This window comes from Mandrillus leucophaeus, unplaced genomic scaffold (genome assembly GCF_000951045.1).
Source record: "Mandrillus leucophaeus isolate KB7577 unplaced genomic scaffold, Mleu.le_1.0 Scaffold667, whole genome shotgun sequence".
Lineage (NCBI taxonomy): Eukaryota > Metazoa > Chordata > Mammalia > Primates > Cercopithecidae > Mandrillus > Mandrillus leucophaeus.
Window position 1 is genome coordinate 1,040,986 of NW_012107219.1, and position 11,162 is coordinate 1,052,147.

Here is an 11,162-nt window from a genome sequence, read left to right on the forward strand (position 1 = left end):
AAAAAAAAAAAAAAAAAAAAAAAAAAAATTAGGTAACCTAAGAGAGATGCTGCTTTTTTTTCTCTAACGTTTCAGAGCCTATTTCCTCATCTATAAAATATTAATTCAACATATACATTATTTAAACAAATGGCTATAATTATGATGCCTGAGTTGACCATGATGAGCTATGCTTTGGAAATCACAGTAGGTTTAAAAGTAATACCAGGAACTCCCCAACCAAGGCGTTTAAAAGTATATTAATACATACTGAAAGTGGACCTGCTGATGAGACAACTTTCTTTTTTTTTTTTTTTGAGACGGAGTCTCGATCTGTCGCAAAGGCTGGAGTGCAGTGGTGCGATCTCGACTCACTGCAACCTCCGCCTCCCGGGTTCACTCCATTCTCCTGTCGAGTAGCTGGGACTACAGGTGCCTGCCTAAGTTTTTGTGTTTTTGTACAGATGGGGTTTCACCATGTCAGCCAGGATGGTCTCGATCTCCTGACCTCGTGATCTGCCCACCTTGGCCTCCCAAAGTGCTGGGATTACACTGTGCCCGGCCAAGACAACTTTCAAAAAGTAACAATGTGTGCATAATCAGTACTGAATGGCCAACTCCTGCAATTAAGTGAATTGTGTAAAGGTCCAGCTCTAAAGATCTGAAGTTTCCAGGTGAAACCCAGCAGCCATGAAGCTGCATCAGAGAGTTGCTGGATGTGCACACCCGGAAGGATTATTTCCTGACTGGCTCTCTCTTGCTAACAATTCTTATCTTCCCTGAAAAGAAAACCTCACTAGCACAAATCACAAACACAAAGTGAGCAAGTGCTGCTCACTCATTTCCCTGCTCCCTCCTCTGACTGGCCTGGTTATCCTCTTTTCTTTACTTTTCTTTTCTTTTTTGATTTTTTTTTTTTTTTTTTGAAACAGCGCCTTGCTCTTTCACCCATGCTGGAGTGCAGTGGTGTGATCACAGTTCACTGCAACCTCGACCTCCTTGGGCTCACGTGATCCTCCCACCTCAGCCTCCTAAGTAGCTGGCAATATAGGCGCCCACCATCACACCAAGCTAATTTTTGTATTTTTTGTAGAGAAAGGGTCTCACTTTGTTGCCCAGGCTGTTTCTGAACTCCTAGGCTCAAGCGATCTGCCTGCCTCGGCTTCCCAAAGTGCTGGGATTATAGGTGCGAGCCACCGTGCCTGGCCATTCTCTCTTAGGTCAGATTTGTTCATGTATTAAAGTTGGGTGCACACAGGAATTATCTTCCTGGAGATCACATATAGTATCCTCCTCTCCAGGACAGCCTGACATGGACCCTGCCTAACTCCCAGAAGCTCCGTCCCCTCTCCTGTGAGGAGATGGTGATATCAACGTGTGATAGAACTGCCATGAAGTTAAATGAGGAAACAGGTACAGAGTACGCAGATGCTCCAAAAAATCATTTTCTTCTCTCTCCCTCAACATCTATACCTCTGTGTACTGCATGGTGCACAACTTTGCATAGAGCAGGTGCCCAAGTAAAGGCAGCAGAACTGAGTGCCAACAGTTGGGAAGTGAGTCATTACCCAAATAACTTATGCTCTCACTTGCCACCCGCCCTAATGCCCTGTGAAGGCAAAGGCTCCAGTCAACTGATTCACATGTTCTCATTTCTTACCCTTTCCTCTCCCTCCCAAAATAAAACAGCACGTCTTTTCTTTCCAACTCATCCAAATGCCTGGCCAGCATTTCTTTTCATGGTCTCCTCCTATCTGTGTGTGTCCATAAATTATCATGGTGTGTTGAGGAGGCTCACAGAAGCATGCATCCAGGGTTCTTCCAGTTCTGATGGTTTTATCATCATACCTGATTCTTTTCAGACATCAGGAAGTCCAGTTTTCCTCCAGGGAGCCCCAGTTCTATGAAAGTCTTTACCAGTCGAAGGTCTGCACTGTTCCCTAAAAATGACAGATAACCCCCACCCCAGTCCCGTAGTTAGTTATATAAAATATTGACACACGAGGAATTTCTTTCTCTCTCCCTCTTCCCCCATTTCTACTGAGTTTTCTCAGTTTTGGTTAAGTAGTTAATATAAACAACTAAAACAGCTACAATCCCAGCTCTCCTGCCACCCCTCGGGCCCCCACACTCAGAGTCTGGTCCTTTCTAGCAGTCCCACCTCGATAGAGTTATCCCTGATCTGTGAGCATGTGACTTGTGAACACTCTGCATGCAGGAATGGTGGGAGGTACACTGCCTCCCCTTCTTCCACAACAAATCCCATTTTGCAAGTGGTTCCATCGCATGGCTGATGGGGCACAGTGGGACCCCTACCAGCCCCGTCTTCAGTTACTTGCTTAATAGAAGACTATCTAGTACTGCCATTTACAGGTAATCTGCAAGCCTCCCCCTACCTTCCAATTGGCCAATCATGGCACAGTGATCTAAATAGACTAGGACTGTCTCTTGGGAACAAGAGTCACAGCAAAGCAAGCTCTATGGAGGCACAGCAGTGAGCATCGGGGCAGAGGGATGAAAGGTTAAGAATGCAAGGCTATCAAGGCACGAAGAATACAGGAAATGCATTCCCAAAATAAAAGTCATGTGAAAAAAATGGATTTAATACAACAGAATAAGGTTTATATGCAAGTATAGTGACGCATAAATTTAATGTTGGTCGTACGGGTTCAATTATGTCTTAATAAATGTTTGTCCTATTTCTTGAAAGTTCCCTATAGAGGCCAGCAGTGGTGGCTCACACCTGTAATCCCAGCACTTTGGGAGGCCAAGGCAGGTGGATCACCAGGTCAGATCAAAACCATCCTGGCTAACATGGTGAAATCTCGTCTCTACTAAAAACACAAAAAAAATAGCTGGGTGTGGTGGCGGGAGCCTGTAGTCCCAGCTACTTGGGAGGCTGAGGCAGGAAAGTAGCGTGAACCTGGGAGGTGGAGCTTTCAGGGAGCCGAGATCCTGCCACTGCACTACAGCCTGGGGGACAGAGCAAGACTCCACCTCAAAAAAATATAAATAAATAAATAAATAAATAAATAAGTTCCCTGTAGAGTTGAAAGCTAGAAGCTGGTTATTTAGATATATAAATCACTTACTTTACCATGTAAATATGCCCCACAGGTCATATTTCCAAAATAGTCTGTAAACTGTGAGTGAAAATATCATTCTTTATAAAACTACCCAATGATTCAAAGGAGGGTGAACGTGCCACGTGGAATTGGGGGAAGTCCAGGTGTGCGGGGTTGTCCCTGATGCTTAAGGATGACTCAGATATGCCCAAACACCACCCATGTTGGTGGCCTGTCAGAGTACATGCCCAAACTTGCAGGGTCACAGTCATAAAATGGTCATTTTTTTAAGGAAATCTCTGCATTTTGTGTTATGATGTTAATTATTGTTCATTCCCTCTTTCATTTTTGTCAGTAAAATTAGGCTCTTTGGTTCCACTGTTGCTATTGTTTGAAGCTCCCTAATGATATGCCAGGGCCTGCCTTAGGAAAATAAAAGCTGCAAGTGTTTATATTCAGCATAAAGTGTTAAGCAAGGGGTGGAAATGGCCCCCTCTCCTTCAGCTACTGAGGGAAAGAGAACTTTCTGCAACTTACAACTGTCTCAGAAAATATGATTTAATATGGTGTTCTTAATAAACTGAGAACATTTATAAGAATACAAATCTTGAGTTTTTTGTACAACATAAAGAGTTGTGTCAATATTCATAACTGTTATCAATGTGCTCAGCTCTCTGTTAATACACATAAGCCCTTGGAAATTGAATTTGAACAAGTGGATCCTGAAAATTCTGCAGAGTTTAGGCAGATGCACCTTGAAGTAGAGAACTCATCTTCCAAAGCACCCTGTGCTTGGTATCGGTTGTGGTTTTCATGACTTGTTGCCCAGTTGATAATGTGATCCACGGCTCCATTTTCTGACAGTACAAAATGGGTGAAGCCTCTCTATCTTTATAACATTCCTCATCTTTCACGTGCATGATGGAAAAAATTGCCTATAGCCTGATCAGATGTCTTATTTTAACAAATATATTGAAAGTCTTATCTCATTTTACTTTAGTGTCATACACACGAGAGGTACAGTCTGGTCATGCATGACATTGAGTTGATGAGTGAGAAAGTTTGTTTTGTTCCTGCAGATCCCAGAACCTAGCAAAGTCCCTGGTATAGAAAAAGTATTCTATAAGTGGGAGGCAAATAAAAGTAGGTAGCAAAATGTTTGGGCCACTAACCTGAGCTCCTCAAAATGAATACATGTATTCATTCCTCTCCATTTCTTCCTTTATTCAGACCATTGTATTGACTCATGAATTCCATGAATTCATGGGTTCAAATTATTGTGTTCATGCATTTCATTAACATATTCATTCCCATAATATATTAATTTCATTAATTCATTCACTCCATTCATTCTTTTACTTTGTACACTTATTCTGTGAATCATTTATTCCATTTATTTATGTATTGATTTATCCCATTCACTCCTTCACTACATTTATTCATTCATTCATGTATTTTATTTAGTTAACAGATTTTTTGGGACAGAGAGATATTTTCTTTAAGAGCAAGGTCATATCATTTCCTTAGATTCATCGTAATTACTGTCATTCCATAGTTGCTAATAGAACATTCTGTTGAATGAATGTCTCATCTAAATTAATGCATAAATATTATAAGTTGTATATATGACAGAATTTGGGAAGAAAACTTGTTTTAGAACTCACCATCCAGGCCATGGACACAGACAACCAGGTGAATTCCATCTTCCAAATTTTCTTCCTCTTCCTCTGGTGGGAAATATGGTATATCAGAAGCTAGTACAGTTAAGTCACTGTACAGAAATCCTTCAATCTTCAGTTCTTTTTTAAATTTTTCTTTGGCCTGATAAAAACTGGAGAATACACTAATTAATCACAAGTCAAGCTGTGTGTTTCATGTTGAACAGGAAATGAGCTGGGCTGGTATGTAGGAGGGCTGAGCACCCACAGGCAAAGTGCCTGCTGAGTGGCAATCGCTGATTTGAGCCCCCAGGGGACATACTAGTGAGTGAAGCTTTGTTCTGAACAAGGAGGCAGGAAAGCACTCTATGAAAACCAAAGCCTCTATGGGTTTTGGTTCTGCAGATGCTTATGTGATTCCTGCATTGAACAGGAGACAGAATGACAGGATATCAAAGATTCTACCCAGCTCCAAGGCCCCATGCAATCTTTAAAAAGTGAAAGCTTCTTGGCTTGATTGACACCCAGGCCCACCATGGCTTGGCCTTCCCCTGCTTCTCCAGCATCACTCCTCACCACTCCCAGCCTCCATAAATAACACATTTCTTATCATTTTCTGCATGAACTACATGTCTTGGCTTTACTTAGATGCCTTGGTGCACGAGGGCCTGTGTGCCTGAAATGCCTGTCTCACTTGGCTATGATGCTCTTTGGTTACCTGGCAAGACAATGGTTCAGGGACTGGACCCTGGAGTCAGACTGCCAAGGTCAGAATCTCAAATTTGACACTTACTATTTCTTGTTATTATCTGTTATTAGCCTCATCATCATCATCATCATCATCATCGTCTCTTATACTTTCTTCTCAGAGTAGATGCCATCTTCTTTAGGAAGCTTTGCCTGGCCACTATCCCTATTCACACTCATTTCCCCAAGCCAAATTAGGTGCTTTTCCTTCTGGCTTCACCATGCACACATGAAACATCATATTTACCCAGTCACTGCCCTCATCTACTTTTCTCATGTGTCTGTTTCTCCGTTAGACTGCAGATACAATAAAAGCAAGGGAACCCCTGGCCAGGCAGGTACTGGACAGCATCTGCTATGTCTGCTGTGTACTCACTGAATTAATGACAAGTACCATATGATAGGTATTTAATATTCTTTATAAAACAAAAAAACCAATGTTTACCTGCCTGTGGCAATTTCTTTTGGAGACACCATTAATATGTAACTCTTTAGCATTTTGCAGAAGGGTAAAGAAGATGGGATGTTTTGATAAAGTGATTCTATTATATACATAATCAGATATACAGTTTACAGATGGGAGAACATTGTGAATACAAGCCCAATACAAGGATGAAGAAATGAATTCTGGCATTACAAAGGTAAACTTAAAAGCCCCACAATGTTAAAGGGTGTTTGGGAGTCAAATCTGATGAAGAATTGTATTCCTCAAAGGCTCTTAAGGAACTCCCCTTTCAAAATATGAAAAGGTAGAGGTACAATGATATTCATAAGAGAGTTATAATATTCATAATAAAAACTGAACAAAATTGGCGGGGTGCGGTGGCTCATGCCTGTAATCCCAGCTCTTTGAGAGGCCCAGGCGGGCAGATCAAGAGGTCAAGAGGTCGAGACCATCCTGACCAACATGGTAAAACCCCATCTCTACGAAAAGTACAAAAATTAGCTGGGCGTGGTGGTGGGTGCCTGTAGTCCCAGCTACTTGGGAGGCTGAGGCAGGAGAATTACTTGAACCCAGGAGGTGGAGGTTGTAGTGAGCCAAGATTGAGCCACTGCACTCCAGCCTGGTGACAGAGCGAGACTCTGTCTCAATCAATCAATCAATTAATCAATCAATAGTTAAAATTTCAAGGTTCATTTGTAAAGAATTTGGTTAACAAATCATGGTATATTCATGCAACAGAATGTTGTGTAATTATTAAAATGATGATGCAAACATAGATATTTCTAATATATTATTAAATTAAACATTTACAATTGCCATTTATACAGAATGGTCTCATTTTTGTATAAAAAGCATAAATAGATATAGATTCACATAGAAAAAATGCAGAAGAATATACACCGTGGTTACATTTGGAGGTAGACTTATTGACCATTTTTACTTCCTTACAGCATTCTGTATTTTTAATTCATATAATATGAATTAAATATATGATATATTGTCTATAATATGATATATTACCTCATTTAAATCAGAAAATCACAGATATCTAAATTTTGAAATAGTATGCATGAAATGGAGAAATATGTGGAAAAATTTAAAAGACTGTTGTGGGAAAGGTAAGCCCATCAGCCAGCTTACCTAAACATCCTTTCACTGACTTCCTCATCCAACGTGCTGGAATGGGTAGAAACAACTCCAAAGGATCCCAAAGGCTGATGGGTGATGGGAAACAGGGTCTGTTTGGAAGAGAATCCAGCCCTGGCAGGGGTCTCCTTGGGCACAGATGAGAAAGGGAGACAGGTGGCAGTGCAAGACACAGATAAGTTCACAACCTCCACAGCCTTCAGACTGTCCAGAGTGAAGGTCTCTGCAGAGGTCAGATGGGACCCCATGATGGAAGTGCCTGCCTTCAGCTCTTGGTTTTTCAAAACCTGGGAATGAATGGAATGGGTCACAGTGGGGCACACAGTGCCTGCTTTATGTTTAGCCTCCGGGAAGGCATTCACTCCTCTATTAAATGCTGTGTCATCCATAATGCAAGGTGAACTGCTTTGGCTTTGCTGGCCTGTTGAGTTCATGTTGATGGCATCAGCAGCTGATGTATAGCTCAATTCAGGCACCTGATGTTGAGAGAGACCCTCAACCTCTGAGATGCCACTGTTGGAAAGAGCTGGCTGACCCACATTCAAGTCTTTAGGTATGCCCTTTGGGGTTTCCACAAGTGCTCTAGGAAGAGATCTGGTCCTGGGGTTTTCAAGTGCTATGACACGTGGTATTTTTAAATTAAGACCTTTGGTTTCAACACCTGGAGTGTTCTCAGTCCTGCCATCAGGAAGGCAGTGTCCTTGATCATCAAACTGCTTCCCTTTCCCTTTGGGAATGTCTATGTATCCAGGGCCCTGCTGGTTGTCAGCATCTAAAACTATCTCTACCAGGGGATGGTCCTCTCCAGCATCCTGTGTTCCAGAGTCACCAGAAAGTTGAGAGCGAGGTCCTGGGGAACCTTGGCTCTTGCTGTGCATATCTGAAGGTTCAGCAAAACTTCCACCTTGCTGCTTGGTGTCTGCATCTTCAGCAGCCTCCTCTGGGCTACTGATATGGGGAGCAGATACAGACTTGGTTAACTTAGTGAGTGCCACCTCCCGCTCATCCTCCTCAAAAGGTAAAGAGCTAATGGAGGTGAGAGAAGCCTGGATGCCACTTGGCAAACTCGTGTTACTTTCTGTGTGCCCACCCTCTAGGGAGTTCCGGTGGAGGGCATGTCTTCGAACAAATGGGTGCAAGACTTCCCGATCACTGGGCAACTCCAGAGCCCTGCTTCGGGCCTCCGACCAGGCAACGGAGCTTGGCTCACTCTCAATGCCTGAATCCGATATGATGGATGAAGATCTCTTGATGACCCCAGATAGCACTGAGAGTTCCTCCTGCTCTTCTGTGTGAGAGTCCTTTAGGGAAGACCTAATATCTAAGGGCTCCCTCACAGTAGAATTTAGTGTATCACAGGGCTCAGAGGGGGTGAGTTTCAAGCTTAGCAGCACCATCTTCCCCTCTTGATCTATTCCCTTTCCTAGAGTACTTAATTCATAGAGAGTTGTTTTGTCTGAAGAGATGGCATTTTGGTGACTTCCACCTACTACCACTTTGCTTGGCCCAGTCCTGTCTAATCCATACTTATCTCTAGAGCTCCTGTTCTCATGCTGAGCATTGAAGGCCACCAGGGGTTCAGCTCTGGAGGGGTTTTTATTGCTAGATTTTACATCAATGTAGGTCAGCACTGGGGCCTGTCCATCCTCTGGGCCTGGACTCCTTCTAGAAGTATCCACATCTGCCATTGGATGTGTCCCAGCATCAGATGTTTGGCCAGTCCAACATTCATCCTCAGGCACACCTGTTTTGTTTTGAAATTCACCAATTGTTATATACACCTGAGATTCAGAGCACACATCCATATGCTTTTGTGTGGCCACATTCTCAGCCAGCTCTGGACACTTTATAACTTCTTCATCAGAATCCATTTGGGATGGTTTTATGGTAGACAAGACAAGGTCTTCCCTAAAAGATAAATTGCCATTTACCATACAGTTATCTTCTTTCTCTTTTAGATTCATTATTGTAGGACTTGTCACTGGAACATCAAAATTAGGATAAACACTCAAGTTATGCCCTATGGAAAAAAAAAAAGAAAGAAAATTATATTATAGCATAAGAATCTATGTTTACAAGTTATCCAAATGTCTAACTGTATAATAAAAAATTTGGCTTTGAGGACTTGGTTCCAAGATGGCTGAATAGAACAGTTCCAATCTACAGCTCCCAGCATGAGTGATGCAGAAGATGGGTGATTTCTGCATTTCCAACTGAAGTACTGAGTTCATCTCACTGGCACTTGTTGGACAGTGGGTGCAGCCAACGGAGTGTGAGCTGAAGCAGGGTGGGGCATCACCTCACCCGGGAAGCACAAGGGGTCAGGGAATTCCCTTTCCTAGCCAAGGGAAGCCAAGACAGATAGTACCTGGAAAATCAGGACACTTCCACCCTAATACTGTGCCTTTCTAATCATCTTAGCAAACAGCACACCAGAGATTATATCCTGTGCCTGGTTCGGAGGGTCCTACACCCATGGAGCCTCGCTCACTGCTTGCACAGCAGTTTGAGATCAAACTTCAAGGTAGCAGCGAGGCTGGAGGAGGGGCGTCTACCATTGCTGAGGCTTGAGTAGATAAACAAAGCAACCAGGAAGCTCGAACTGGGTGGAGCCCAATGCAGCTCAAGGAGGCCTGGCTGCCTCTGTAGACTCACCTTCTGGGGGCAGGGCATAGCTGAACAAAAGGCAGCAGAAACTTCTGCAGACCTAAACATCCCTGTCTGACAGCTTTGAAGAGAGTAGTGGTTCTCCCAGTATGGAGTTTGAGATCTGAGAATGGACAGACTGCCTTCTCAAGTGGGTCCCTGACCCCTGAGTAGCATAAGTGGGAGGCACCTCCCAGTAGGGACTGACTGACACCTCATACAGCCAGGTGCCCCTCTGAGACGAAGCTTCCAGAGGAAGGATCAGTCAGCAACATTTGCTGTTCTGCAATATATGCTGTTCTGCAGCCTGCGCTGGTGATACCCAGGCAAACAGGGTCTGGAGTGGACCTCCAACAAACTCCAACAGACCTGCAGCTGAGGGTCCTGACTGTTAGAAGGAAAACTATCAAACAGGAAGGACACCTACACCAAAACCCCATCAGTACGTCACAATCATCAAAGACCAAAGGTAGATAGAACCACAAAGATAGGGAGAAACCAGAGCAGAAGAGCTGAAAATTCTAAAAATCAGAGCACCTCTTCTCCTCCAAAGGAATGCAGCTCCTCGCCAGCAATGGAACAAAGTTGGACGGAGAATGACTTTGAAGAGTTGATGGAAGTACACTTCAGATGATCGGTAATAACAAACTTCTCCAAGCTAAAGGAGGATGTTCGAACCCATCGCAAAGAAGCTAAAAACCTTGAAAAAAGATTAGATGAATGGCTAACTAGAATAAACAGCGGAGAGAACACCTTAAATGACGTGATGGAGCTGAAAACCATGGCATGAGAACTACATGATGCATGCACAAGCTTCAGTAGCCGATTCGATCAAGTGGAAGAAAGGGTATCAGTGACTGAAGATCAAATGAATGAAATGAAGTGAGAAGAGAAGTTTAGAGAAAAAAGAGTAAAAAGAAATGAACAAAGCCTCCAAGAAACATGGGACTATGTGAAAAGACCAAATCTACATCTGATTGGTGTACCTGAAAGCGACAGAGAGAATTGAACCAAGTTGGAAAACACTCTTCAGGATACTATCCAGGAGAACTTCCTCAACCTAGTAAGGCAGGCCAATATTCAAATTCAGGAAATATGGAGAACTCCACAAAGATACTCCTCGAGAAGAGCAACTCCAAGACACAAAATTGTCAGATTCACCAAAGTTCAAATGAAGGAAAAAATGTTAAGGGCAGCCAGGATGAAGGTCAGGTTACCCACAAAGGGAAGCCCATCAGACTAACAGTGGATCTCTCGGCAGAAACTCTATAAGCCAGAAGAGAGTGGGGGCCAATATTCAGCATTCTTAAAGAAAAGTCTTTTCAACCCAGAATTTCATATCCAGCCAAACTAAGCTTCATAAGTGAAGAAGAAATAAAATCCTTTACAGACAAGCAAATGCTGAGACATTCTGTCACCACCAGGCCTGCCTTGCAAGAGCTCCTGAAGGAAGCACTAAACATGGAAAGGAACAAC

At 43.0% G+C, this 11,162-nt stretch overlaps 1 protein-coding gene across 2 annotated transcripts in view; it reads right to left on the bottom strand.

Annotated features, from left to right (window-relative positions):
• FAM135B (family with sequence similarity 135, member B) overlaps positions 1 to 11,162 on the bottom strand; it is a 299,141-nt gene that overhangs the window by 20,293 nt on the left and 267,686 nt on the right. For both annotated transcript variants that reach the window (XM_012001609.1, XM_012001610.1), the window contains exons 13-15: positions 7,035 to 9,060; positions 4,709 to 4,875; positions 1,828 to 1,919 (exon numbers count right to left, since the gene is read on the bottom strand). In XM_012001609.1, the coding sequence (XP_011856999.1) occupies positions 1,828 to 1,919; positions 4,709 to 4,875; positions 7,035 to 9,060 (2,285 nt within the window). The remainder of the gene's footprint in view (positions 1 to 1,827; positions 1,920 to 4,708; positions 4,876 to 7,034; positions 9,061 to 11,162) is intronic.